At 51.3% G+C, this 27,854-nt stretch overlaps 2 protein-coding genes and 1 non-coding gene across 12 annotated transcripts in view; 2 read left to right on the top strand and 1 right to left on the bottom strand.

Moving 5' to 3' along the window:
- HYDIN (HYDIN axonemal central pair apparatus protein) overlaps nucleotides 1–19,999 on the top strand; it is a 108,217-nt gene extending 88,218 nt beyond the window's left edge. For 7 of the 8 annotated variants that reach the window (XM_032447003.2, XM_085550882.1, XM_015873865.3 and 4 more), the window contains 37 exons: nucleotides 183–302; nucleotides 1,176–1,335; nucleotides 1,422–1,594; nucleotides 2,078–2,276; nucleotides 2,583–2,682; nucleotides 3,389–3,488; nucleotides 3,748–3,916; nucleotides 4,181–4,419; nucleotides 4,679–4,787; nucleotides 4,946–5,150; nucleotides 5,345–5,580; nucleotides 5,770–5,918; nucleotides 6,321–6,513; nucleotides 6,843–6,951; nucleotides 7,353–7,613; nucleotides 7,971–8,113; nucleotides 8,355–8,573; nucleotides 9,694–9,854; nucleotides 10,050–10,159; nucleotides 10,640–10,874; nucleotides 11,339–11,551; nucleotides 12,189–12,327; nucleotides 12,618–12,783; nucleotides 13,124–13,271; nucleotides 13,629–13,836; nucleotides 13,994–14,215; nucleotides 14,326–14,495; nucleotides 14,826–15,024; nucleotides 15,152–15,310; nucleotides 15,419–15,699; nucleotides 15,986–16,205; nucleotides 16,297–16,509; nucleotides 16,960–17,123; nucleotides 17,416–17,566; nucleotides 17,740–17,970; nucleotides 18,379–18,603; nucleotides 19,409–19,999. In XM_032447003.2, coding sequence (XP_032302894.2) covers nucleotides 183–302; nucleotides 1,176–1,335; nucleotides 1,422–1,594; nucleotides 2,078–2,276; nucleotides 2,583–2,682; nucleotides 3,389–3,488; nucleotides 3,748–3,916; nucleotides 4,181–4,419; nucleotides 4,679–4,787; nucleotides 4,946–5,150; nucleotides 5,345–5,580; nucleotides 5,770–5,918; nucleotides 6,321–6,513; nucleotides 6,843–6,951; nucleotides 7,353–7,613; nucleotides 7,971–8,113; nucleotides 8,355–8,573; nucleotides 9,694–9,854; nucleotides 10,050–10,159; nucleotides 10,640–10,874; nucleotides 11,339–11,551; nucleotides 12,189–12,327; nucleotides 12,618–12,783; nucleotides 13,124–13,271; nucleotides 13,629–13,836; nucleotides 13,994–14,215; nucleotides 14,326–14,495; nucleotides 14,826–15,024; nucleotides 15,152–15,310; nucleotides 15,419–15,699; nucleotides 15,986–16,205; nucleotides 16,297–16,509; nucleotides 16,960–17,123; nucleotides 17,416–17,566; nucleotides 17,740–17,970; nucleotides 18,379–18,603; nucleotides 19,409–19,897 — 6,988 coding nt within the window. In that variant the 3' untranslated portion in view covers nucleotides 19,898–19,999. Of the gene's footprint in view, nucleotides 1–182; nucleotides 303–1,175; nucleotides 1,336–1,421; nucleotides 1,595–2,077; nucleotides 2,277–2,582; nucleotides 2,683–3,388; nucleotides 3,489–3,747; nucleotides 3,917–4,180; nucleotides 4,420–4,678; nucleotides 4,788–4,945; nucleotides 5,151–5,344; nucleotides 5,581–5,769; nucleotides 5,919–6,320; nucleotides 6,514–6,842; nucleotides 6,952–7,352; nucleotides 7,614–7,970; nucleotides 8,114–8,354; nucleotides 8,574–9,693; nucleotides 9,855–10,049; nucleotides 10,160–10,639; nucleotides 10,875–11,338; nucleotides 11,552–12,188; nucleotides 12,328–12,617; nucleotides 12,784–13,123; nucleotides 13,272–13,628; nucleotides 13,837–13,993; nucleotides 14,216–14,325; nucleotides 14,496–14,825; nucleotides 15,025–15,151; nucleotides 15,311–15,418; nucleotides 15,700–15,985; nucleotides 16,206–16,296; nucleotides 16,510–16,959; nucleotides 17,124–17,415; nucleotides 17,567–17,739; nucleotides 17,971–18,378; nucleotides 18,604–19,408 lie in introns of those variants that run through there. The other variant, XM_085550884.1, reaches the window with a different exon arrangement.
- Nucleotides 20,000–20,317: 318 nt separating this feature from the next.
- VAC14 (VAC14 component of PIKFYVE complex) overlaps nucleotides 20,318–27,854 on the top strand; it is a 49,660-nt gene continuing 42,123 nt past the window's right edge. For 2 of the 3 annotated variants that reach the window (XR_014947443.1, XM_015873853.2), the window contains exons 1-5: nucleotides 20,318–20,469; nucleotides 23,083–23,233; nucleotides 25,337–25,504; nucleotides 26,121–26,183; nucleotides 27,268–27,375. Coding sequence is in view for 1 of the 3 variants with exons in the window: in XM_015873853.2 (XP_015729339.2) it covers nucleotides 20,366–20,469; nucleotides 23,083–23,233; nucleotides 25,337–25,504; nucleotides 26,121–26,183; nucleotides 27,268–27,375 (594 nt within the window). In the remaining 2 variants the exon portion in view is untranslated. Of the gene's footprint in view, nucleotides 20,470–23,082; nucleotides 23,234–25,336; nucleotides 25,505–25,640; nucleotides 25,718–26,120; nucleotides 26,184–27,267; nucleotides 27,376–27,854 lie in introns of those variants that run through there. The other variant, XM_032447025.2, reaches the window with a different exon arrangement.
- TRNAG-GCC (transfer RNA glycine (anticodon GCC)) lies at nucleotides 22,664–22,734 on the bottom strand. The gene has a single exon. It is a non-coding gene; the product is annotated as a tRNA-Gly (tRNA).

The following is a 27,854-nucleotide window of genomic DNA, read 5'->3' as shown; positions in this document are numbered from 1 at the left end:
TGCCCATTGTACCCCAATGACTAATTCCCACCACCTTACCTCACCTCTGAAATGAACCTACCTGAGCACTCCAGTGTCTCACCCATGCTTGGAGCTGGGAACCTCTGCTGCTGAGGGTGATGGCTTCCTATCCAGGTTGGCGCATCTCATAGCTCCTCATCTTCCCATTTTCTCCCTCTTAGGGTGGTGTTTCCTCACCGAAGGAAGAGCAAAGCAGATGATGATATCATCTTCAAGCAGTATGTCATGAGCACGGGTGTGTTCCACTTTGGGCCACTGCTCTGTGGGAAGTCCAGGGACTGGTATGTATTGGTGAGCTGGAAGCTGGTGCCATGGCTGCTCCTGGGTAGACAACCCAATGGCCCAAGGTGACTTTGGGCAACTCATGTCCTCTGTCCACATAATTAATGTAATGGTGTTTTTTAAAGTCCTTTGAGTTGTATGGGCAGACTGACCAAGCAATTATTCTGCCCGTGGCATTATAAAATGTTTTAATCTGTTCTATTAGGCAGACTTTATGATTTGGCCTGCCAGCATGTATGTGTGACCCATAGAGGAATAGCAGTGGGATTCATGAACCTGACCACTGGATGATGTCTGCCTTAGAAGCTGTCATTGTCACTGCTGGCATGGTTCTGTTTTTCACTTTGCTCTTTTTTTTCCTTAATATAAGAAAGGAAGCCCTTCATGGGAGCCCTGGAGATCCAGTGATATTTTACAACCCTGGGAAATGAAATAAAAAACCTTTAAAAACAAAAGGGCATTTTCAGACAGCCTGATGAATGGACTCAGGTCTTGGTTTCCTTTGTAACCTTCTCTTTGCAAAAGCCTTTCTTTACACCCTGCAGGGAAAGGACCAGAGATGCAGGAAGGACCTGTGTGCCAGATCACTTTTATTCTTGCAAGGACCCTTGATTTATTTTTTTTTGTATTGCAAAATATTCCTTCTTTAAATGCTTGTGCCTTGTCACGCTGATGGGATGGGGCACCAGGTGAAGGCACAGATGTAGAGGTAAAGGGAGGCTGAATACATCGTGCATTGTGCTCCTTTTTCCTGGCCTGCTTGTTAGACTGTGGTGAGAGCAGCCTCTTGCTGCCAGCATGCAGAGCTTGCCTTGATGGGTGCGAAACGCAGCAGTCCCAGCATTGCTGAAGCCTTTTCCCTTTGTGAATAGGTACAAGGCTCTGCCCTACCCCAGCAACTATGAGAAGATAACCATCCTTAACATCACCCCCTTGGAAGTAGAGGTGCATTTCTTCTTTGAGCATGATCTCAAAGCAGATACATTCATTTCCGACCCTCCCAGCATGACGTTGAAACCCAATGAGAAGCAGGTAGGAGGCGAGAGTGCAGCAGTGCAACACCCAGGAGCTGCTCTTCCTGTTCACCAAACCTCTTCTCTGTCTCTTTCTGGGGCTAGGAACTGAGCATTTGGGCGTACCCCACCTCGGCTGGCCTTGTGGAAGACAAGCTTGTGTGCTGCATTAAGGACAACCCGGAGCCAGTGGTCTTCCAACTGTGCTGCCAAGGGGTGCGGGTGGAGCTGGGGGTCAGCACCAAGCAAGTGCAGTTTGGGAAGCTGCTGCTGCACAGGTCAGTCCCCAGCTGCTCTGCTGGCAGCAAGAGCCATCAGCCAGGTTCCCTTCAGCTTCTTTGGGTTATAGGGACACAGGTTCGTTACAGTTGGAAGGACCTCTAAAATCATCACACCCAACCATCAACCCATCACCACCAGCGTTCACTCAGAGTCATGCAGTCATAGAATCACTGAGATTGGAACACAATTCTCAGATCCCCAGGTCCAACCCCAGCCTGCCCCTCCTGTGCCCACTGCCCACGTCCCTCAGTGCCACATCCCCATGGCTCTGGGACACCTCCAGGGACGGGGACTCTTCAACCTCCTTTGACCCAACTTAAGGCCATTTCCTCTCATCCTTTCATTCTTTATGCATATAAGTTGTTCTCTAGAGTGAAGGAGACCAATCTTTCAAAGGGGCCATTGGCCAGATGGTATGGATAGGGCTGCTCCAACGTGCAAAGCTCATGCCAGTGCTGAGCGTCTCGATGTGCCTGCAGGAGGGAGAGCAAGCAGCTGGTGCTGCGCAACCCCACCTTGCTGCCTGTAGCCTGGAGGTTCAGTGGGCTGGAGAACCTCGGTGAGGATTTCTCCGTGTCGCAAAGTGAAGGCACAGTGGAACCCCGTGCAGAACTGGAGGTCTATCTGTATTTCAAAGCCACGAAGGTTCTCAGCATTAAGAAGACCGTCCGACTGGAGGTGAGGGGATGTTGTCCTGGGTGGAGCAGGACAAGGCAACCAAGGGTCTCAGGGATGGAGGTTGTGTTGGAAGGGTTACCTGCAAGGAGGGCAGAGGGCTGAGTGTTTGTAAACTTCCTTTCTTCTAATGGACTCTTAGCAACAAGTAAGGATGGCTTTGTGGCTTCTGGGATTTAGTTCTCTGTGATTTAAATCACTGGTAGCCCACCAAGTAAGGGATGCCGTGGTGGAACCAGCCAGCTATCTTCATCTACCAATAGATTTTAGCAGAATTAACCCTGCAGTATTTATTTCTTGCTGCCTCAGATTTCAGATGCAGAAAACATCCTGGGAATTGCTCAGACAGAAAATATCCAGATCCAAGCAGAAGCCTATGATGTCGCTCTGAGCATCAGCATTTCCAAAGGTCAGTGGGTGCTCCAAGACAAAGCAATCCAGATGCACTGCAATGCGTGCAACCAAAACACCTGGGAGGGGTTGGGGAGGAATCATAGAATCATTAAGGTTTGAAAAGACCTTTTTAAAGTCCAACCATCCACCTACCACCAATATTGCCTAGCAGCCATGTCCCTCATTGCCATCTCTCCATGGTTCTTGACCACCTCCAGGATGATGACTCCACCACCTTCTCAGGAACCTTGTTCTCATGCCCTACCACACTTTCAGAGAACATTTTCCTAGCCCAGGCATGTAAGCATGGCCATAAAGCACACATCCTTCAAGCTGTATGGCATGAAGCACTGTCAGGGCAGAGAGAGCCTTGAGCCTCTTGTGTTCCAGCTTTGAAGTGTGTCACTTCCCATGCAGATTGATTTGGGTTTGCTGAAATGACAGCAACGTGAAAAAAGCAGTTGGCAGCTCCTGAAGGCACAGCAGAGCACATGGAGTAGTTGGAACTGTGCTTGGAAGCGAGGAGATGGAAACTCGGCTCCTCATCTGCTAAATCCTGCAGATATTCTCTAAGCAAGAGAAAGGGCAGCAGAGCAGTTAAACATCCAGGCTGGGGAGGGTTTTGTGCCACTTGAGAGCCTCAGATAGGCATCTTATCACTTGGAGTGGTCCACAGCAGCTCAGATATTGACCATCTCTTACCTCTTGTGGGATTACTGCAGGTATGGATGGCAATGTGGACTTTGGAGTCCTCAAGGTACAGGATGATGCAAAGCAAGTGTTAACCCTGAAGAACAAAGGGAAGTATGAGATTGCATACAGGTGAGTGACTGCTTCAGCCGCCTCATCTGTCCTTACTTTTAGGGTGTGTTCATTTCACTTTGTGAAACTCTTTAAATGAGGGAATGAGAAGATTGGTGTTGAAGTGAGGCTGCAGCACTTTTGTCTTCAGTCTGTGCCAAAATGTGGGGATTCCCAAGCAGAGATGGGCTCTTTCCCTCTTTATTTAAGGTCCTGGCTGTGTTGCTGCTACCCAGTACCTGCAACCACAGAGGTCTTTGTCTCTTCTCTTTGTCCCCAGCTTCACTGTGGAAAACGCAGATACCAACATTCCAGACTTAGAATCCCACTTTGCCATCCAGCCACAGTCAGGGCTGCTGCCTGCCTCCGAGCGCCCTGTGCACGTCCATCTGACCTTCCACCCCACAGCAGAAATAGATATCCAGGAGAAACCTATCCTGAAGTGCCAGGTGAGTTGCCCCAGGCAGGTGGGTATCACCCTGGGTGTTAGCAGGATGTGTGTCTTCTGGAAGGAGAGCTTTAGCTGGGAAATCCTCTCTTAGATACATACAACAAATCCTTTAGGAGGTGTTGGTGATGCTTTCCAAGCAAAACTGGAAGTCTGGCTCTGGAGGGTGCATTGAGACAGGGCTAATAGGCTGAAGGTGATGTGAGGTGACAGTAGGGGGACATGGGGCTCCTTGCTGTATTTCTAAACCCTCCTCTGGCTGCAGGTGATTGAGCCCAGCATCTGCGAAGGAGGGGAGGCCATTGCCATCATCCCGGTCAACGTGTCTGCCAAGGCCTTGTTCAGCAAGTACAGCATCACCCCAGCCTCACTCATTGACTTTGGGACTGTGGTGAATGGCACCAAGAAAACCTGCAACTTAATCCTGGAGAACAAGGGCAGCCTTGACTTCAAATATGTGATCTGCAAAGCAGAGCAGGAGGCATTTGGGCCAAGAAGGAAAAGGTGGGTGAAGCTCTGCAGTGCCTGTCCTAGCCATGAGAGTGTGGCTGGTGACCCAAGGGGACCCAAAAGTACCTCAGCTGCCCCGGGAGTAGGACAAAGTTGGTGATAGAGCTGATCTATCCATGACTGTCACCAAGCAACCTTTGTGTCCATCAGGAACGTGAGCGTAGGAAGGATTCCCTCCATGGGGAGAAGGGTTCTGGCCTTGGAGGGTGGCAAGGAGTTCAGCACGATGGATAATTCTGCTTTCTCCTCTCAGTGTCAATCACGAGATGTCCGACCACTCTCATGAAAGTGAAAGCACTGACAAAGTGCCCAATTCTGGGAAGCAAAACAAGCAGCCTCAGCAGAAGGACCCCTCAATGCAGGTGGGTGGCCATAGGATGGGATATGGTCACGTAGTAGGGCTGCCTCTGGGCCATGGGTCACCCCTCACTGACTGGAGGCCAGGGGGTGGCATTCTCTTTGGTGGAGACAGCCAAGGTAAGGCTGTGAGTCATCAGCCTCTGTGGGGCTCTGTCTGCAGGCACGCTTCACACTTGGCATGTTCACGGTGTACCCTGGCTTTGGCTCCATCCATCCTGGGGAGCAGCAGACCATCACGGTGGATTGCCAGGCAGAGCCAGAGGGGACCTGTGAGGAGCACTTATCAATTGATATCAGTGACAGAGACCCCGAGGACAATCCCTGTGGCATCCCCTATACCCTGCTGGCTGAGTCCTGCCTTCCAGGTATACACTACCTACAGGTTGCTATAGCCAAGTCCAACAGTAGGAAGAAGGCAGGAGGGAATACGTGGAAGGATAAGTAGAAAGTAATGTCCTTTAACACTGATGGTGCCTGGGCTCCCAGGCTGAGTCTTACAGGCTTCTGGGTCCACGTAACTTCAGCAGGAAGGTTTCTCAGCCCTATTTTCTTCTCGCAGCGTTTGTGGTTGATGACGTAGGTTCCATCTTTGAGGAGCATCGTATCTGCAGCAATGCCAACCTCTGCCAGATCCTGCAGACCGTGCAGGACAAAGGTGTGTTCATCACAGATGAGAACAAGTTCATCTTCACCAATGTTCTGGTTGGGCACCGGGCCACAGCCCGCTTCAAGATCCGCAATGTGGGCAAAGTCCCCTGTGATGTGATCCTCTCCATCAAGCCCATCTCTGCTAAGGTAAGAAAAGGGTGAGGTGGTTGCTGCTCTTTTAAGGCAGGAATCTGCCTTTAAGGACAGCAATACTTTGGTGTCTTCCCATGAGATGGAGGTGTCCTGTCCCCTGCTCCCTGATGCACGTGTGAATTGGGCTGCGCTGCATGGAAGGTTTAATGTCCTAACACCAATCCATGTGCTTCCCTCCAACAGAACAGCCGCATCAGTGACATCTTTGAGGTGGATCCCACTCAGATGTGTGTGCCCAGCCACTCTCATGCCTTTGCTACAGTGACCTTCACTCCGCAAACAATGCAGAGCTACCAGTGCACTTTTGAGGCTTGCCTTGAAACCCAGGCAAGGTAACACACCCTGTGAGATGTTAGGGGGATGTCTGTGATAGCTGCCTCTCCTTTGGGAGGATGCAGACCTGTTGTAGAACCACAGGACGATTCAGGTTGGGAAGGACCTCTTAGATCACCAAGTCCAACCCCAGCCCATCCCCACCATGCCCATTAATCAGGTCCCTAATGCAGAGATGTGCAGGAGGCAAAGAGGTGGATAAAGTGGTTTCTGTGTCATGTAATTTCCTCCTGGATGCTGTGCTAAGGATGTGGGAGGAGAGGGACAAGGGGGCCATATGTTGGGGTGAGGAGTGTGCAACCCTGTCAGCCTGAGGAATGGTGGGTAGCACCAATTCAGTGCTTAGCAAGTGGGAAATGAGTAAATACCAGTCAATGATTTCTCCTCTTCCCCTCCTGCAGCCCAGCAGCAATTAAATCACAAAGCCTGACATTTGATATCAGTGGGGAGGGGAACCTGCCTCGGGTGACGGTCCTGCGCCCAGTGCTTTGCAACAAGAAGGGGAACCCTCTGCTCCTCTTCAAGAAACTGTTGCTTGGTGATTCGGAAAAACTCCCTCTGGTCCTTCAGAATGGTGGCATCATACCTGTCCAGGTGAGGGGCTGCTGGGGGAATGCATCAGCTACTCTGGGAGCAAGTTCTTGTCCCGTGGAGGAGAAAGCACGGCACAGACTTGCTGCTACACTGTGCACCCCCTCTCCATTCTCCTCCTATCTTATATGTGGAAATGTATGACATCCTACTTATATTCTATTTGATCACATCTTACTGCAGTTGAACTGAACTTGACTGTAGTTTAATTCCATTCTGCTCATTATTTACCCTTTCCCAGAGGGGGACCCAGCAGCAGCAACTCAGTGTTGGTCCTTGGGCTGCCCTGCGCCCTCACTGGTGTGGCAGTGCTCTGTGCTCCCTTTTCTCAGGTGCTGATAGATCTGTTGGATGAAGCAGGAGCTTTCTTCTTGAAAGCCAGGCCCACCACACACTGCATCTACCAGACTGCAGATACAAAGGAGAATTCTACTGGAGAAGGTAAATGCACTGGCCATGAAGTGTGGGCATCCACACAGGTTGGATATGAGGGCAGTGGGCACCGTGGGGGTGGGGTTGGGGATCTGAGAGGTCTTTTCCACCCAACTGTAATGATTCTGTTGTTATAAGTGTGTGCCCTGCTCAAGGTTTGCCAAGCAGCAGCTGAATATTAGGCAATGACTGGAGGAGGTTTGGGAGCCAAGTGTTAACCAGAAGTTTAGACACTTAAAGCTGTGTTTGCTGTCATCGTAGCCTTGTGAGCATAAAAGGAACATGCAGAGCCATAAGTGGGAGCATCTGTGCTTAGAGAAAGCTGGGTTTCAACCACTTCTTCCTATTACATCCCAAGGAAGAATTTCATCTGAACAGATCTATCACTGTCTCTAATTTCATTGGTGCAGGGAGAAAGCCCCACACTGCTTCCTTGGTCCTACATCATGGGGAATCAGCAGAGTTCGACGTGCTTTTCAAACCCAAACTGCCCCAGCGTGCAGAAGGGCAGATTCACCTGTCTGTGGTGGACAACCCATATGAGGAAACCTACGTCCAGCTGGTGGGTGAGGGCTATGAGGATGATTTCACACTAGATAACATCCATGGACTTGTGGCTGAGAGCTTTGAGGAGAACACTGAAGGCAATCTGGAGGAGGATGTCATTGAAGGTAAGAGAATTCAAGTGGAATTCTCTGGCAGGGCCACAGGAGGTCTGTCTGCATGTGATATGCTATGGAGGTGAAGGCCATGTGCAAGCGTATGTCCTCTATATAAGCAATCCTGTGCCATCACCACCAGGCCTGATGGTCTGTGAGCATACCTGCCATGTATGTGCTGTAATACTTGTCCACCTGTACCCAGACTGCCACAGTTAGGGACTTGTCAGGGTGCATCTCTGAAGGACAGTGGGAGAATGGGGAATTGCATCTCCCAGAGACAGGAAGGCTTGGAGCAGGCAAGGAGTCAGAAGGGGTGGATGGACCTCACTGAACACTGGCATCTCTTGCTCTCCTCCTCCTTAACAGCTGTCAGAGTGGATCACATCCAGTTTGGGGACTGTCACATTGGGAAGCCCTACCAGGTGACCTTCACAGTCACCAACCGCAGCCAGGCGGAGGCGATGAGGTTCGAGTGGCTGGCGGACACCCCATTCCACTTCTCACCCCAGGTGAGTGCTGGCAGCTCTGCCTTTCCCACTGCCCTAGTAGTTTTCTGGGAGCTACCAGTGACTTTCTACCTACTGGTGCTGCTTTTCAGTGCTAGGAGGTGCAAGCCAGCACTGCTGAACACAAAGCTTAGTTGGGGCTCCTTGTAGGAGATGATGTTTTCTCTTTGCATCACAACCCCTTTGCTGCTGGCCATGTCCTTGTGAGTGATTCCATTTGGGTCTTGGCTCCCATCCTCCCTAGGTGGGACACCTCCACGCTGGCTGTGCTAAGGACATCACAGTGACCTTGAAGTCGGATGTTGCATTTGCCTGCCAAGCGCAGCCTGTGAAGTGTAAGGTGGCCAGGATCTCCTTCCAGCTGCCAGCAGAGCAGGTCACCGACTGGGACGACCGCCTGCACACTGTCAAATGGGTGGATACCACCATGGGGGAGACGGCTACGTGGCCAGTCAAGAAGAAGGTAAGAAGCAAAGCTGCAAAAGCCAACCCATATAAACAGATGCCTACAGCAGCAGACCACCAGCTTTGTTGGCTCAGCAGTTCCTGAGCATCAGTAGTTCAGTGTATGGTGGTCATACAGGAGTCCAGAGAATTACCATCTCCAGAAGCTCTTGGTCAAGCACCAAGTAATATCAGAGCTTTCCAGTTTGCTAAATTTATGGTAACTATCTTTACTGAAGGAAAATCAAGTCTGAGAAGGATGACGCACAGTCAGTAATTCCATGCCTTTGAGAATGGAAGAATGTAGCTAAATTGTGCATTCCAGCCCTAGGAGGGGCTCCGCACAGAACCAAGTTTGTCATCTCTTCTTCATGGTTTCCATTGGGGTGTTGCCATTTGGGGTGTCTGGGGAGCACCTGCCCCAAGCTGAGCTCCTGCTATCAATTAGCTTTCAAACCTGATCATGGCATGATATGCTGCTGAGCACGGCTTGGCAACCTTGCTTACAGCAAGGAATTGGAAGTAGATGATCTTTAAGGCCCCTTCCAACCCAAGCTGTTCTATGATTCTGTACCCTCTTACCTTTTGTGGTGGTTCTTCCATGGTTCCTGAACCATTATAAGACTAAATGACTAACTCATTTAGTCATTTATGAGACTAAATGACTCAAAGACTAACTAAATAGCTATAAAAGAAAAGCTATTTCTTTTTCTCCATCAGAGCATCAGCAGCCAGAGATTTCCCTAATGATCTCATTCCCTTCCCTAGATGTCTGTGTGGCTGTTGTCCCACACGTGAAAGGCACTTCCAAGTAGAAGTGGTACCTAGGTTTGTTTGTTCACTCCTTGGGTTCTCTGTCCACAGAGCTCCAACAGAGAAGCTCGATCCTAACATAGAGACCTGTCAGATTTATTGGGGGCCAGGACAAATGGCAGACATGGGGGCTGATACCTGGTCATAGTCCACGTGGGCATATTCACAGCCATGGTGGTGGCCTCTCAGAGCAGCATTATTTAGCATTTATCTACCTAAATGGGAGTGGTCCTTCCTAGCTCCTGTATGTAGCTAGTTTTGGAGTCTTGGAAGCTCTCTTCTCAGTCTGGGCTCTGCTCAGTGATTCTTCCCTGTTCTCTTTGGAGGTGATTGAGACAGACCCAGAACCAGCTCACACCGTCCTGGAGAAGAGCAGCCGTGAAGTGGAGCTTCACCTGAGCGCTGTCGTTGATTATGCTGACTTCAAGCTGGAGGTGGACACAATTCAGTTCAAGGAGACCTTGCTGTTCCAGACGAGGACATTCCCGTGAGTGGTGGAAGTGGAGCAGGGGCTGCTCAAAAGGCAGCTGCCCATTTGAGATGCAAGCCTAGAATAACCCCCTTGGATTAAATCTCTCAGGCACCACATCTGCACTTTCCTCTTGAACTTCCAGTCTTGTAAACATTTCATCCCTGGCAGCCTTCATTGGTTGTTACATCTTTTTCCCTCCTTGCTTTTCAGTTTCCGGCTGTCCAATACAGGGAACGTGGCCCTGGAGTACACCTGGATGGCAGATGTGGATGAAAGAGCAGCGAGCCCAGCTGGGGAGCTGCTCCCAGCCGGGCTGGAAGGTATGGCACAGGCTTTGTTGGCAGCTTGGGGTGCCTGGCATCCATTGAATACACTCCCCTCCCTCCCTGCGTGTCCAGATGTTGGTTCCTTCCCAGCACGCTTGTGCTGAAGCTGATTCATTGGGCTGTGCCATCAGTTGGCTTGGGCACTGGTTATGGAAGTCAGAGAATCATACTATCATTGCGGTTGGAAAAGACCACTGGGATCATTTAGACTAACCCTTGATGCTGTCTCTGAGGGATGAGGCTGTCCTACATGACACAGTGCTCAGAAATGTTCCCAGCTGATCTCTACCATAAGTTGACACAGGTTTGTCCTGATCACTCAGTAGTTCCTGGATATGTATAGGGGTGAACGCTGTCCAGAAACCATTCCACGGGAGAAGTTTGCCTTTAGCAACTCAATTTTGGAGATGAGAAGAGTTTGATGGGATTTCCTGCCCAAAAGCAGATGTCCTGCTAAGCTCTTCCTTCCCACAGGACGTTGCCTCTCCTCCATGTCTCGTGCCCCTGTGAAGCTCCCATTAGGCTGGATGGGCCATGCTCTGGAGCACACCTCATCCTCCCTGAGCTCACCCAGAAGCCCTGGCCATGCCACCTCAGTGTTCTCTGTCGAGCCCACCAGCGGCACCATCCCTGCTGGCCAGGAGCAGCTCTTCCAGATGAAGTTCTCTCCAGTGCGCATGGGGAATTTTAAGAACCGCATGGTCTGCAGGTAGGGAACATCCAGGGCTGGTAACTCTTTAACTCGTGCTGCTTTGCCTCTAGTGAGGGGTGGGAATGCAGACCTAGGAACAGCCAGTCCCAGGTGGGCAGAAGGAATAACCAGCACTTTGCAGGAGTGAGCAAAGGTGATTGTCTGGCCTTGGTGGAAGCAGGTATGGAGACAGTGGGAAGAGACATGTTATAAAGTATGGAGCTCCTCTTGTGTTGTAGCATCTGGAATGGGAGATCCAGAAAGGCTGCCTAGGGGCCAGCTGTAGCTATATAGCCTTCTTTATCAGACAAGCACAACCTTCCTACACAGAAACTTGTGTTCTTCTCTAGACACACAGCTGTTCCCATTTCTACCATCTCAGCTCTGCATTTCTGTTGGGATTTCTTGCACTGGGAAAGAATGCAACACAAGCAGCCGACTGTCTGGAAACAATCTTCTAATATCATTGCCTTTCTTTCTAGCATTCCTAACCTGAAGCCAGATCAGAAGGCCCCAGTAGTGGCTGTGAAGGGGAAAAGCCAGAGGCCACGTTGCCACTTTGAACTGGAGGATTCTGACTACATCACTGCAAACAGGCGCAAACCGGAGCTGCCGGAGCCCAGAGGGGCAGTGCTTGATCAGAACACCAGAGTAATTGAGTTTACAGTAGCTGGGGTGGGCGGCAGGAACAGCAGGTAGGTGTGGGTATGGCTTCTGTTAATGGTCTCTTGTCACTGTCCTTAAGCCAAGACATCTCCAGCCTTGTAGCACATCTGTACCATGTCTGTGTTCTGCTGACACGTGGCTACCAGTCTGCCCTGGGGCTGGAACAAGCTGATATGAAACAAGTGGCCAGTTTTTCCTTCTCTTTGCCCTTTACTTCAGTGAGCACAGCTGGTAGTGTGTGCTCAGCTCCTCAGCTGACATGGCATCTAGTGTGTGCTATGGGGCAGTACAACACTGGTCCCTTCCAAGAGCACCTTTGGGACATTCTTGCTCCTTTGACAAACCAGCCAGACAGGATCATTGAAGGCTGCGACCACAACAGACAGTATCATCTTCCAAAGGAGTCTTGTTGGACCTGATTTCACCCCTTTTAAGAGTCTGGCTATATCCTTGCTGTAATTTCTTTCTTGGTAGCTGGCGTTATTTCCACCTAGGAGACCAACATTGCTTGTAGAAAGCAGGTGAAATGTTCATGCTCCCAGCATTGTCCACCTACATCCAACATCTGGATGATGTCCAGACTGGCAGTGCTTGATGTCTGCTGCAGGATGGGATTATCAACGTCCTGCTGCCACCTTAGCAGTCTTTCTCACTTGGTGTTCCCAGGACCTTCAAGGTGATGAACCCAACCAGTTCCACATACTCCTTTGAGTGGACGTGCCAGGACCCTGAAGCCCCACCAGGACAGAAAGCTTTCTTCTGCCTCACAGAAAGAGGGCAGATCCAGCCTGGGAAGAAAGCAGAGGTGGGTACAGAAAAGGAAGAAGGTTGGCCCAGTACATATGTATGCCAGTTTGACACCAGCTGTGTCTACACTCTTTGGGGTGTGATCTCCCTGTGAGCTTACATTAGGCAAAGTCATGGGAAAACCATTGACTAATGTTGGCAGAAAACCTGCTCTTACACTGCCAGCTTCAGGCTGTGAGTGTCACAGTGGCCTGCCTCTGAGCTGGGAGCTTTATGGGATTTCTCTATGGTACAGCCTGCACCTCCCTCCCCTACCCCCTGCCAATTCATTTGCCTCTTTCTCCCCAGATGAAGTTTGAATTCATTCCCCGGCATCTGGACGTCACCGAGTCCTTCTGGGTCTTTACAATACCTGAGAAGAGAATTTCAGTCCTGTTCCTGCTGGTGGGACACAGCGCTGAACCACTAGTGACCCTGGACAGGTCCTACTTGAACCTCCAATTGCAGTTAGTTGGTGAGCACATGGTTATGCCTGTTGTTCAAGCCAAGCTCCCAAAATGAAGCTGGGAATGGGAGCTGGCACTTGTGAGCAGGTCAGCCAGCTTCAGGACCTGACTGTAGGAGGAAGAGGGAGGGGGAGGGAGGAAGACATCAGTGTTGGGGGTATGGTGTGTGGCTGAGGCTTCCAGGACAGGGTTTGGGGGCGATGCCAGGAAGACCATGGGGTCAGAAGCTGATTTCCATGCTCTCATCCTGATGCTCTCATTCTGCATGGGCAGGAGCACACTGTGCTGTGGAGGCCCTGCTGCCAGAGGAATTAGAGGTTTTCAGGGACTAATCGGTTCCTTTTCCAGGGCACAAAGTACAACAGACCATCTATATGATCAACAGTGAGAAGGAGGCTTTCACCTTTGCCTTCAGAGAAAGCTCACTCTTCCCAGAGGGATACAGCACCTCAGTGAAAGTAGAGCCCATGAAAGGCTCCATCGCTCCCCTTTCAAGGTAATGAGGCAGTGTGGTGGGCTTACCAGGCTGGATTCCCTCTCCCACCAGCCAAATGCTGCATGGCCACTTTGCTTTAGAGGTGTTCTCCCCTCTGCAGTCACCAGGTGACACTCAGCAGTGGCACGTATCCAACCTTGGTTCATTTCTTCCCCATGAGAACACCAGGAACCTGCAGGTTTTCCTGTCCAGTGGCTGTTTGTGTTACCCTGGTCTTATGGGCCCCCTTCCCAGAGAATTTCAGACTTGGATATTCCAATTTTGATGACAAAATTGTGTTTTGAGGCTTTAACAATGTGATGGCCAAGAAAGCCATCAGTGAGTGAACGGAGCCAAAAATGAGTTTTCTCTCCCCAGATTTCCCATTACAGTTGCCTTCACGCCAACACTAGAAGGTGAGGTGGTCTTCAACCTCAAGTGCGATGTCAAGAGGAAGACAGAGCCCCTCTCCCTGAATATCAAGGCCACTAGCTATACCATGAGCGTGTCTGTCAGGTGTGAGGACAGTGATGGTGGTGTAACTGAGCTCAGTGCACAGGAGGTCAACATCATTGACTTCAAGGAGGTGAGCAGCTCCTCTTGCTCCACACACTCCTGCAAGATGGAACCTCAACCAAGACCTTTGTAGATAGGTTTGAACAAGAGGGAAAGCGCTTCATAGAGTCACTGAGGTTGGAAAAGACCACTAAGATCATTGAGTCCTTGCCACTTTCTCCCCACAGGTGCAGCTGAATGAGAGCACCCAGCGCACCTTCAGCATCCACAACAATGGCAAGTTCAGCTTTGCCTTCTCGTGGGAGCTGAGTGGCCCCATATCCCGGGTGCAGCTCCTGTCCCTCAGCCCCATGACGGGCAGCGTGCAGGCTGAGGGCAAGGTGGACATCCAGCTGGTTTTTCACCCGCGGAAAATGTGCTCACTAAAGAATGTAGAGCTGACACTGAAGGTGAGGCAGCTGTGTGTAATAGGGGAGTTTTGCCTTTCCTACATGCTAGCTGGGCAGCAGGAGCCCAGAGCTGTGGGTGAGCTCCACATGCTGTCTTTTCTCCCCACTAGATCAGCAAGGGTCCTATGTTTATCTGTGCGTTCCTGGCCACCGTGGTAGTGCCCACTGTCTACTTCTCAACCACCAGACTCAACTTCGGAGCCTGCTTCATCTACCACGCCGGGATGCCACCTGCCCAGCAGACCTTTACCATCACAAACAAAGCAGACAGGGATGTCAGGTAAGACTTCACACGCTCCTTCACTCCTCACCTATACTGTGCTAGATCCAGCAGTCTCCTTTGTGCCCCAGTTGTTCTGGCCATGGGGTTTCACAAAGCATTTCCCATGGCTGATGGGAGTCTTTGCCTGTATGCAATTCTCCTTGGGGTGTCAGTCACACAAGAAACCACTTCAGACCATTTCCCTCTACTAAGCAAACTATGGTCTGCTGCTAAGATAAGCACACCCCATGACGTAGCCATTGTGCCCTAATAACACAGCAGCCCTGATGTTGTCTCCTGATCACCACATGCAACACCTCTGCTTCTCTTTGCTTTGCTTTTTGCCAGTCTGAACTGCTTGTTCATCAACACCGTGCACCTGGAGGTGGATTTCCCGGGGTACATCCTTTGCCCAGGAGCGACGGTGGAGGTGCCCATCACTTTCTATCCCAGAGAAGTTACATCTTACCACGAGCTCATAACTTTCGACATCAATGGTCTTTGTCAACGGACTGTTGAGGTCCTAGGAAAGGGTGCAGAAATGAAGGTGAGAGGAAATCCAAACCCTACAACTCCAGCCAGCCACCATGGATTTCCTCATCTCTCTTCTCCAACCTGCCATGATTTGTTTTTCCTCCTTTCCTTTTGTTTCACACTGATCCCTCCTGTCTCAGGTGGACGTTGTGGAACCCCCAGGGAAGGTGGTGAAGCTGGGAGCCCTCTCTGTGGGACAGACAGTGAAGAAGGTTGTTACCATAGCAAACAATAGTGTTGCCCCTCTCACTTTTAATCTCTGTTTCATGCCCACCACTCCAGAACTGCAAGAAGATGGGGTAAGGCCACCTCCTTTCCTATAGTACTCTTAGGGGGGGACTTAGCTGCTTGGGATGGGAGCTAGCATTAATTACAAATGTACTTTGTCCTCTCGTTTCTTTGCACAGGTTCTCTGCTTTCACCCCAGCAGTGAACTAAGTTTGAAACCCAAAGGAGATACCATTAAAGTGAAGGTGATCTTCTCCCCAAAGCAACGCATTCAGCCATTCACTGAAGAAGTGATGCTGGAGAGCAGCGGGCTGCTGCGCTCCCTGTTCATGGTGCAGGGCTCCTGCCAGGGGATTTGCGTCAGCTTGGACCAGGAGCACCTCAGCTTTGGAGCAGTGATGCAGCAGAGCTGCGCATCCCAGCGTATCATCATGCAGAACACTGGCGACGTCGGAGTCAAGTAAAGTAAAACCATGACTTATCTGAGCCCTGAAAGCTGAGGTAGGGCTTGGATGGTGCCCTGGTAGTTTCTGCTTTTCCATCCTGCTGGAGAGCCCTGCAGTCAGGCTCTGCAGTTATCAGGATACACCTGCAGGCACCAGGGTGTGAGCTGAGTCCTGCCCAGCTTAAAGCCTCACCACATGTGAGATTCTGTGGAGAAGAGTACAGCAGGTGTGGAAACAGCATGTTGAATTCACAGCCTCACTGCTGCTAATCCTTTCTGTCCTTGTGCTCTCCTTTCCAAGGTTTCAGTGGGATATCAAGAGCTTCAAGCCAGATTTCTCCATCAGCCCCACAAAGGGTTACATCTCCCCAGGGATGGATGTCCCCTTCATGGTGAGATTCCACCCATCGAAGATGAGCCTTGCTATCCGGTATGAGGGGCTGCAGTGCTTCATCCAGGGCAGTGAGCCGCTCTGCCTTACGCTGACAGGGTGCTGCATGGACACCCCCATCGTCAAAGAGGTAAAAGCAGCAGTGCAGGTGCCAACCCACCTCTATCCAACCAAAGAAATCCTCTGTCCAGCCAAGCATGATCTGTGCTCCTCCATTGCAGACATTGATTTTTTCATGCAATGTGCGTGAGATGGACAGCCAGACCATCCTCCTGTCCAACCCAAGCAATGAGCCCTGGACTGTGAAGCCTGTCATCGAGGGTGATCACTGGAAAGGGCCTGAATGTATCCATCTAGAGGGGAATCAACAAGAGAAGCCATACACAATTACCTATGAGCCCCTAACCATGAGCTCTGAGGAAAGGAAGCATCAGGTATGTGAGCTGAGCCAGTATACTGACCCTCTTGGCACAGCCCTCATAGCTCACCCTGTTTGGGGCAGGATGTTAGACAAGATGATCTCCTCTAAATGTGAATTATCCTAAGTCCTGTGTTGGGCACCTGCTCATTGCCCTGCTCCATATGACCTTGCAGCAAGCCAGAACTGAAGCCCAGAGCAAGAACAGAGGCCAGAGATCTCCTGGGTCTGTTTCTGGGGCACTGAGCACATCTGTACCCTGTTGGGGTTGTGTGTGATTGGTATCTACTTGATGTATGATATTCATATTTAAAGCCTTACATTAAGAGCCCTGCAGTTTTCAGTTCTTCTGGAGGCAGAGATGCCACAGAGGGCGCTTGGTGTTGGCACCTGAGCTGAGTACTGTGCACAAAAGAGCTGTGGGCTGAAAGCAGGAGAGCTCACCAGCCCCATTCCTTGTCTCTAGGGCTCCATCTTCTTCCCGTTGCCAGATGGGACAGGCTTATACTACCTCCTGCATGGGACTGCTGAGGACCCAGATTGTTCAGGGACCATTGTGCGGGAGGTGCCATGCAGGACTCCCTATACTGTGATCCTTCCTGTCTCCAACTGGCTGAACAAACCACAGAGGTGAGTTGGGCCCAGAAAGTCTCTTCCTATCAGCAAATCCTACAGCAGTGCAAGGAAGGGCTTCCTGTTGAATGGGACTCCTTCCAGCAAGGTTTGCACTGTTCTTGGTCTCTTTCTGGCCATGGATGCCCATGTTCAGACCCACCCTGAAGCACTTTTCTTAGGCCAAATGGGTACTGGCTCCCTCTGCCCAAGGCAGGGAGGAGGACCGGGGCTGTGGTGTACCTCCAGGTGATGGGTATCCAATGGGGTTCCTTCCTTCCAGCCCTCACTGCCTTTTCCTCACCTACAGGTTCCTTGTGGTAATAGATATACTCAAACCAGAGGACGTGGAGAGTAGTTCTGTGCTGCATGGGCTGGATTTCATTGATGTGCCTGGCTCTGGGAAGAAGGACTACAAGCTCACGTTCCTCTCCTACAAGGAAGAAGTCTTTAGTGCAATGGTAAGAGTAGACACTGGGCTGCAGGGTCCTTCCAGGAGCTCCATGTGCCTAGTCTGTAGATCCCAGGCAGATCCCTTGGGGGCTGCAAAACGCAAGCTGATTAGAACATAGGTGATGTGGAATCATTTTGAAGAATACAAATGGGAATATCTCTTTTTTTTCCTCTGATTCAGGTGACCTTCATCAATGAGGTGACCGAGGAATACTTGTTTTACACGGTCACTTTCAAGGCCATTGCTTCAGGACCCATCGGCACTGTTGAAGTGAGTGCTGCTGTCCGGCAGAGCGTGTCTTCCAGCATCAAGGTGGATAACCCTCTTGATGACCCTGTGGTGTTTGACATCGATTGCAAAGTGCCTGAGATCACTGTTCCCCCCCATTTCACTGTTCCTGCTCAGTCAGAGGTAGGTGCAGAGCTCACCCAGCTGCATAGTTCTCTCCTCAGCCTTTCTGGGAGCAGGTGTAATTTTAAGGTGATGCCCTATGTTGGCCAATATGGGGCTGCTCTCCAAGGGTAACAGCTCCCACCTGCTAATAATAAGGGGAAGGAGGGAATGAGAATATCTCCAGTGGAAGGGAGGTACATGCCAGCCAGTCCTTTCTAACTCAAATTTGATAACATGTGAGCAGAGTGAGGGCAGAGCTGCTAGAGCTTGTTAAAGCAAGGATGATGGGTGAAGGGCTGGTATTTGGGCTCCTTTGGGATCTGTCTAGAGCAGGTTGGCTCCTGCCAAGCACTGTGGGAGCACATGTGGGACTGATTTCCTCCATCCTCTTCCTAACCTTGTGGCTTTTGCCTCCATCCTTCCCAGGCCGATCTTGTCTTTGAGTACCAGCCTTTGAAGGTAGGTGAGAGCACTGAGCGCCTGATGCTCCACAGCACTGATTTGGGCTCATGCTACTATGAGCTGATCCTGAAAGCCACGACTAGCAAGCCAGAGAAACCACTGTACTTCTGCACTACACTGGGCTCTAACCAGACCATCACCACCAAAATCATGAATTACAACCGCCAGAAGACAGAGTACATCCTCCAGGTGAGTGTGCTGTGCTCGTGCAGGAGGGAAGGAGCCCAGCTATGCAGTAAGGCTGGGAGGCAGCACCTCTGGATGGTGCCAGCCCTCTCTGTGGATGGGTCCTGATCCTACAGCTTTGCTTGGCATAGCTGGGGTGGCCATGGGAGCCTGGTGGGTCCAACCAATATCCTGGGCTACAGGGAGGGGATGTGTCCCTCTGCTCTGCGCTGTGAGACCTCACCTGGAGCACTGCATCCAGATATGGAATCCTTAGTACAAGAGAGACGTAGACCTGTTGGGATGTGTTCAGAAGAGGGCCACAGAAATGGCCTAAGGGATGGAACACCTCCCTGTGGACACAGGCTGAGAGCTGGGGCTGTGCAACATGGAGAACTGCTCCAGGGAGAGCTGAGGGCAGCCTTCAGTATCTAAAAGGGCTGCAAGAAGGAAGGGGGCAGGCTTTAAAGCAGGGTCTGTTGTGAGATGGCAAGGGGGAATGGTTTCAAACTCAGGGGGAGATTTAGATTGGATATAAAGAACTGGCACAGGCTGAGCAGTGAGGTAGTGGCTGCCCTGTCCCTGCAGACAGCCAAGGTCAGGCTGGACAGTGCTGTGAGCACTGATGGAGCTGTGGGTGTCCCTGTTAGTTGCAGGGGAGTTGGACTAGATGACCTTCAAGGGTCTCTTCCTACTAAAACAATGCTATGCTGCAGGGGGAGCCTTGCTTTCTTCCCTTCTACTCCCATTCTTCCCTTCTACTCCCATTCTTCCCCTCCGAGATCTGCTTTTGTGACACCCCTCTGCTTGTCCCTCCTGTCCCATACAGACCGACTGTGCTGATTTCCAGACAGAGAAGACCATCACCATGCCACCTGCCAGCCTGGGGGGCTCGGAGGTGAGCGTAGAGGTGACCTACGAGCCCTGCCAGCTGGGCGAATCCCGGGCCACACTGCAGCTCCTGGGCCCTCCAGGAGGGGACTACAGCATCCCACTCTTTGGCCTTGCCCTGGCTCCCAAGCCACAGGGCCCCTTCCTCATCAAGGCCGGTGGCAGCACCAACATCCCCTTCAAGAACATCTTCCCCCAGCCCACGACCTTCAGGTACAGCGTGGAGAACCCGGCCTTCTCCGTGCGGGCCACTGAGACCCTGCGCCCCAAGAAGAACATCTTCATGGCCGTGTCCTTTGAGGGCAACCCGGATGGCACCAAGACCCCCATCAGCAGCCGGCTGGTGGTCTCCTGTGCCCGAGCAGATGGGCTGGGAGCCGGCATCTCCTGGGTGTTCTACCTGCGGGGGCTGCCCCTTGAGAAGTGATGGGGGTGGAGGTGGCCACCATGGGCACAGACGTGGCCGAGGGGGCTCGTGGTGCTATTGTGGGGTCTGTGTCATGGTGTGGAATAAAGCACAGGCAGTGCAGAGTGCTGTGTTTGGAGTAAAGCACAGAGTGTTGTGAGGGGATGTGGTTATTGGAGAAGGACTTTTGGGGGGTCCTGCTGGGTGAGAGGCTGGATGTGAGCCATCAACGTGCACTTGTAACCTGGAAGGCCAACTGTGCGCTGGGCTGTGTTAAAAAGGGGTGTCCAGCAGGGGCAGGGAGGTGATTATCCCCCTCTGCTCTACCTGCAGCGCTGCCCCCAGCCCCGGGACCCCCAGTACAGCAATGACTCCTCCCCGCCGCCTGGGGGCGCCCTGCGGTGGGTCGTGCTCATGTGAGGCGGGAGGGGACGCTCACGTGACGCGGTCGGTCCGGCGGGGCCGGGCGGTGATGGTGGCGGCGGGGCCATGAACGCCGAGCGGGACCTGGCGCCTTTAGCGCCCAGCGTGGTGCGAGCGTTGAACGACAAGCTGTACGAGAAGAGGAAAGTGGCCGCCCTCGAGATCGAGAAGTGAGAGAGCGACGGGGGGGAAGCCGGGGTGGGGGAACACGGGTGGTGGGGGTGAGGGCTGTGAGGGGGCTGTGGGGAGGGAGCAGGCCTGAAAGTGGTTCGTCCCCCAGCGCCGCGGGTGAGGGGCTGTGGGCTTTGCGTGGGCTGCCGTGTCCCGTCAGTTCAGTGCACCTTCCCCATGTGTCTGAGCTCCCGTGCTGGCACTGCGGGCACTGTGTGCTGCTCTGCTCTGTGGGGCTGTATGGGAAGGACCTGCCCCCTTCCAGCACTGCCACAGAGCTCAGCAAAGCATCCCCGTCAAGAACTGAGTGTCCTGGTGGGCAGCAGGCTGACCGTGAGCCAGCAGTGTGCCTTTATGGCCAGGAAGGCCAGTGGTGCCCCAGGGTGCGATGCACTGACCGTGGCTGGTAGGTGATGAGCTGCTCCTCCTTTCTCTGCACTGGGAAGGGCACATCTGGAGCTCTGGGGCCAGTTCTGGGCTCCTCCGTTCAAGGCAGATAGGGAGCTGCTGCAGGGAGTCCAGTGAGTGTCTATGACTGGGGCCTGGAGCATCTCCTGTGTGGGGAAAGGCTGTTCAGCCTGGAGTGGAGATCTTATCAGTGCTTCTGAGTCTCTGAAGAGTGAGAGTCAAGTGCCAGGCTCTTCCCAGTGGTGGCCAGCAGCAGAACAAGGAGCGACAACAGGCACAAACTAAGAGCACAGTTCATAGGAACATGAAGAAGAGAAGAACATCTTTGCTGTGAAGGTGAGGAGCACTGGAAAAGACTGCCCAGAGAGGTGATGGAATCTTCTTCTCTGGAGATACTCAAGGCCTGTCTGGATGCTTTCCTATGTAACTCACTGTAAGGAACCTGCTTTATCAGTGGGCTGGACTGGGGGATTTCCAGAGTTCCTTTCCGATCCCTATGGTTCTGTGATTCTGTGGATCTGACCTGTTTTGCCCCAGTACTGTGGCTTCGTGGTTGGTTTGTACCGACCAAAATCAGATTTGGGATCTGCTGATGGAGCTGGACACCCAAATTGGGAAGGCTACCATGAGGATGAGGACAAAGCCCAACCCTTTCTACTATTTAGCTCAATCTAAACTAGTCACAGAACAGCACTACACATGTCATTGTTATGCCTACAGCATCCTGTGAGGAGGAACTTGCTCCCTCAGTGCAGGTACCTCCCATCTCTCTCCCCCATAATGTGCAGCAGCTCCTGCTGTGTGCAGACTCCCTCATGCTGTGTATGTTGCTGTTCAGTGCCTCTTCCTCCCTTAGTTCACCCCTTAAACTCACAGGGGTCATAAAGTCATAGAATGGCTGTGGGCACAGTTGCCAGCCACTAGATCAGACTGCCCACAGCCCCTTCCAGCCTGGCCTTGAACGCCTCCAGTTATGGGGCACTCCCGGCTCTCTGGGCAGCCTGTTCCAGTGCATCTGAGTGGAAAAACTTCCTCCTAATATCTGTATCTAATACTGAACCTCCCCTATCTCAGTTTAAAACCACTCCCCCTTGTCCTATCACTATCCATCTGCATAGAAAGTTGGTCCCCCCTTCTGACTCCTGGGATATCAGGGTTTTTTTCACTTCAATCCACAGCCCCATTCTGTTCATTAAATCCAAGCTGTAAAGAGATTCCCTCTGTGCTCGCAGGGCTCATTGCGTGCTCCTGATGGTGCCGGGGTGGGACTGGGAGGCAGAGATGTGGCCTGGGATCAGCATTTTGTGAGAGTGGCTGTTACCAAATTCAGCTTTGGGATGAAGAAGAGTACGGGGGGCTTTGTGATGCCTCCAAGGAGAAAGAAGGCAGCAGCTCTGTTCACAGCAGGGTGAGAGGAGGCTGACAATCATCATGTAGATGCGAGAAGGCCATAAATATCTCCTGTAATGGTTCAGCTACACAGTATGTGACGGGAGAGTGATGGCCAGTGTGAGGTTTTCAAGCCCCTCGGTGCCTGCCTGGCTTCATGCAGCTGGGGCAGGGTTAGTGCAGAGGCTTGAAAGGGTGGCTGAGAGTAAGATACTGAGCATTGGGGTTGGCCAGGTTTGGTACAGCAGCAATAAAAAAGCAGATAGTGTTTGGTGTTGGAAATTTTTAAGCCTTCATCACGGGTTGAAGTAAATGATAATTATTTAGGCTGAGATACTGAGGCTGCTGTTCTCATCCTGGATACAGAAACCAAGAGGGAAAAGAAAAATATTCTGTTGCATTGGCCGGGAATCGAACCCGGGCCTCCCGCGTGGCAGGCGAGAATTCTACCACTGAACCACCAATGCTCCAGCTGTGTGCAGCTGCCTGCACAGCTGCCTTGGCCCAGCGCTGCTGGGGAGGGAGGCTGGGGGTGCTGGGCTGGGGGTGCTGAGCTGGTGGGCATCGCCCTCGAGGGGAGAGTGGGTAAGCAAACAGAAGAGAAGGTGGGACAAAACCTGCTTTGGTATGAGTTGTACAGCTCGGTGCAGAGGGTGTTTGCGTTATTGGCTTCTTTTGCCTCTTAGTCCCTTGGGAATGGAAGGAATCCTCCTTTGTAGAAGCTGCTTTCTGGCAGCCACAGTGAGCCAAGCCCCCAGGCACTTGCATGAGGCAAAATCTGTGGCTTCCCATGTGCTTTCCTCCTCTCTCCCCAGGCTGGTGCGAGAGTTTGTGGCTCAGAACAACACATCTCAAATCAAGCATGTGATCCTGATCCTGTCGCAGGAGTTTGCACTCTCCCAACACCCCCACAGCCGGAAAGGGGGACTCATCGGCTTGGCTGCTTGCTCCATTGCCCTGGGCAAGGTAAGTGTGAGTGTTTTTTGGCTCCCTGTTGTGAGAGAGGAACTGTGCTCCACAGTGTACCAGGGAAAGACTGGGGCTGGCTGCTCCCCAGCTACATGGCTTCCCATGTTGCAGTGTGACACCAGGTTGTGAATGAGATTCCCCGGTGGACCCAGCCGTGTGCTGTGAGCTCTGGAGTGCTTTCTGGCCTGGGTCAAACCTTGGCAGCTCCCCAGCCTTGGTGTCAGTGCATCTATATTTCCAGCTGATGTGTTTTGAGTGAGTGTTGCTGCTGAACTGAAAATAGGGCTGGGCTCAGCAGGTTGCAGCTGAAATCTGGTCCTGTTTAAGAGTCAGCCGAAGCCAGAATTTTCTGAAGTGTAGAAGCAGAATATACTGACTGCTGACGGCTGGTGACATTGTCTCCATTTCTGTATGTGCAGCTGGTTACCCAGATGGCAGAAATTACGTATGAGTTGGTATTAATGGAATACAATAAGCATAACCTTTCCTTCGGAAGTTCACCACGCTCCAGCAGCACAGGCAGGGGAGTGTGGTTAAATTTCAGACAAAATCATGCCTGATTTGTGGTCAAAGCAAGCAGGCAGTGTGAGCTGTAAAGCTGTATTAGCCTAAGTTATAACTTCTTATCGATTTGGTAGAAGTTTTCCTTGCTGAAAGCATTAATCATTCAGTCCAGCTCTGGAGGTGTTACATGGATGCCCTTTGTGCTCCTTCTGCCTAAGGCTGACTGATTTCCATCCCAATTAAGGGCTTCCTCTCTTGCTTACCTCTCATTAAAAGGAATAAGCTCAGTAAGTTACCTCTGGGGCTAGGCCAGAGCACACAGATCTCTGCTGAGGAGAGCAGGCACTCTGTGGACTCAGAGCTCCATTGGGCTTTTCAGTAAAACCACACGGGGTTCGTTTTGGAAAGTGCCTACAAGGGAGGGAGTCATTTGGGTTTGTAGTAGGGTGTATGTAAAGAAAGCACAGGGTTTAGGAAGAGCAGACTGTCTCTGTTAGAAGCACTGCAAGGTGTATTTTAATTTGGTTAATCTGCTTTTAATGAAAGTCACAACCAGTCGAAACAGATGCTCTGAAGCATGACGTCTTTCAGGTTAACAGCCTTTAAGCTGATGGCCACATGCTTCTGAGCAATGCTCCTTTTGTCATCCTATTGTTAAAGTGCAGAGTCTCTTTGCACATCACCCCTCTCTTGGGTCAGCAGCACTCTGTTCTGCTGCCAGCCTATAAAGAGTCCAAGAGGTGTAGCTGGGAAACTTAACCCTGCTTTGCCTTCTGGACATTGCTGGGGCAGTGCAGTTTGTGCTCTGGGGGATGGAGGAGTTGTGTTTGGTGGCCCTGAAGGACTCTGATAAAACTTAAAGCTAAACTCCTTAGTCTGCTGCTCTTCCCATTGTTGATTTTCTTGCCATCTCCTTTGCTAGATGCTTGAGAAATGGCAGTTTGTTTGCCTTGTGTTCTGCCTTGCATGGCTCTTTCAGGAGGACAGACTTCAGCATGAGAAAGCAGCAAGAATGCTTTCTGTAAGAGTGGAGCTGCACTGTCTGCTCTTGCCTGGAAATCAGAGCTGCAGCTGTGTCCAGCTGAGCTCCAAGAGCTGTAGCACCTGTCTTTAAGCAGCTGCACGCACTAATGCTGCCTGTTTTCTGGTAGCCCAGGCCTTGGTGCAGTTGGTCTTTCTGGAGGTGATTTGGTGAGTGCTGGTTTTCTTTGTAAAGCCTCTGTTACCACATCCTTCCTGCTGCCCAGCTCCAGATGGTACAAGGAATAACCCAGCAGATGTGGCTCTACTGAGTTGCTTCTCCTTCTGGGAGCTGTGTTGCTTTGCTCAGTTGTCAGGTTGTGGGTAGGGTTGGTGTGTTGCTCTCTGGTGTTTGGGGTGTCCTGGAAACCTCAATGGATTTGCGCAGAAACCAGCACCTACAGCAGAGAGACCGTAGTAACAAATAAAGATGATAGCGATACTGGGCCAAGCATAGGCCACAATGGGCCTGAATTCTTGCGCCATGCCCTTGTGCTTTATTCCAGGACCAATGGCAGGGCCACCTCTGTCCTCTCCCCATGGTTCTCAACTCACTAGTCTCCTTCTGTCCATCAGGACTCTGGGCTCTACCTGAAGGAGCTGATTGAACCAGTGCTGACGTGTTTCAATGATGCTGATAGTCGACTGCGGTACTATGCTTGTGAGGCCCTGTATAACATTGTGAAGGTGGCCAGAGGCTCCGTCCTCCCGCACTTCAATGTGCTCTTTGATGGCCTCAGCAAGGTAAGAAGCTTCCTCTAAGACCCTGGGGGTTTTTCCTTTCCCTCACTGGAATGGTACATCTTGTTCCCTGGCACTCTTCTTTCTAGGATCAAACAAACCAAGTTGTTTGATACCATCTTTTTAAGGAAACTGGTCTGCTTTGACTAGGCATGTCTGAAGGACTGCATAAAATATTTCTGCGTTGGTGTTGGGGATGCCAGAGTTCACTATAAGGTACCTTGTTCTTGGTTTCCACCTCCAAGATGTGTATTTCTGCTCCTTATTCAGTGGGGTAAGACAATGCAAAGTGGCTCTGCAGCACCACAGCTTTTTAAAGTCATGTGGGGTCAAAACCATGTCTACATACGCTCGCCTTTGCAGCTTATCAGTGCATACTCATTTTTGTCTGCCATGATGTGGGTGCTGACACATAGAAACCTTCTTGGCGTGGGAAGGTGATAGGTGCTTGATATTCCCCTAAGGAAGTCTCTCTGAAGAACTTGTTGGAGCCTAATGATGAGTCAGGGATTAAGAGTTCTCTGCGTGCATCCTATGAACATACTAGGAGCTCCACTGCAGAGATGGGAAAAGGCTTGGGACCTGCTGTTATAATGGCTTTTGTTTCTGTTCTTTACAGCTGGCTGCTGATCCTGACCCAAATGTCAAAAGTGGCTCTGAGCTCCTAGATCGACTTCTCAAGGTGTGTTTCCCCTTCTAGCTGAGAATCCTTGGTGCAGGAGGCAAGAGTGGTAGGCAGCTTTAACGTGCTTTTGTGCTGCCTGACTTGTCATGGCAGAGTTCTCATGGGGACATGCTGGTCTAGCAGGCTGCACCTGCTAAAACCATCCCATTGTGATCCTGAGGCTTCTGCCAAAGTGGTTATTTCTGGCACTGGTTGTAGCTTGATAAATTGAGAGACTGGTGGCTGGTTTGAGGAGCTTGTAGATACTGCAATGCAAAATGAATGTTTAGCTCTTGGGAGCCATTTTTCTGGGGAAGCAAGGATTTAATCTGAGGGAAGTTGCACCTCTGTCTTGGACAGCAGGAGGGTTGATCGTCTAATTTTCTTCTTTTCTCCTGTGCCTAAATGAGGAACAAAGAGAGATGAAGATCAGAGCTGCTGCTCCCAGGGAAGGGGCACTTGGTTCCTCTTCCTGTTCTGTCTGCTGGGGAGCTTTTACTTCTGCAGACTACACAGTTCCACTTGGAGTGAAGTAGCTCCCTGCCAGGTCATGCCCCCTCTCCTCATTAACACACCAGTCAGTGCAGTCTCTGTATTCCTTGTTTTAGTCCTTCCTGCTGGGAGCCTGCAGTGCAGAGGGGATCTGCTCCACTGCTCTGGTCTGAGGAACTTTGTTGTGCAGCAAAATCTGTCAAGCATATAGGAAGAGCTCTAAGAGAAAGGCCGGGGACTCTCCAGTCACTGACACGTATGATTACATCAAAGTTGCTCGCTCATGTGTGCGATACACCAATGAGGCATGAACTGGAGAAGGTCCCACCCTCCTCCTGTTCAGCCAGGCAGTAGGAGCCTTCCTCGGTGCATCCAACACACAGTTATTTACTGCCTGAGGGGGAATTCCTGCCTCATCACCCAAATAAACCATATGATTCTTTCTCCCAGAGTCTCCCAGCAGGCAGGAGAACTCACTGCTCTCTGACAGAGCTGCTTGTCAGCATCTTGTGATCCTTATCCTGTCATGTGCCTTAAAAAGGGCTGGGTGGGGGCAGCATGTGCTGGGTGCTGGGCTTACCTTCTGACACACTCTGCTTGGGTTGTGCAGGACATCGTGACAGAGAGTAACCAGTTTGACTTGGTAGGCTTCATCCCACTGCTGCGCGAGAGGATTTACTCCAACAACCAATATGCCCGTCAGTTCATCATATCCTGGGTAGGTACACACTGAGCCACGTGTGTCTCTCCTCCAAGCACTGTTGCTCGTCGGCATCCTGTGCCTGGGCAGACAGCAGATGTCCACAGTGATGTGTAAACCCAGGGACCTGAGTTTGCTCAGGCCTTATTTTAAGTCAGCAACTTCTGCTTCTTTAAAATGCCAGCTCCCAGTGACATCACTGTTGCAGTCACACATACATGGTGGTGCACTTCTGCCACTGTGGTTCACAGCTTTGCAAAGCAAGTTAGTAAATACAGACCAAGCATTGCTTGTATGAATAAATGTATCATGACCTAGAGGTTACAGTCTCCCTAGGGACAACAGCTTACTGTTTGCTTTCCAAATGCAAGTTTAAGGGACCCCTGCAAACCCAGCAGTGGTGAAGAGATGTTGCTGTCCAGGAAGCAAGTGATCTCCATTCACTGTCTGATTTCTGTGCAAGGCAGAAGCTGTTAATATATGACCAGGGCCTTGAG

This window comes from Coturnix japonica, chromosome 6 (genome assembly GCF_054131305.1).
Source record: "Coturnix japonica strain WE chromosome 6, WE-NBRP24, whole genome shotgun sequence".
NCBI lineage: Eukaryota > Metazoa > Chordata > Aves > Galliformes > Phasianidae > Coturnix > Coturnix japonica.
Note: the sequence above shows the minus strand (reverse complement) of the source record. Positions and strands in the feature narration are given on the sequence as shown.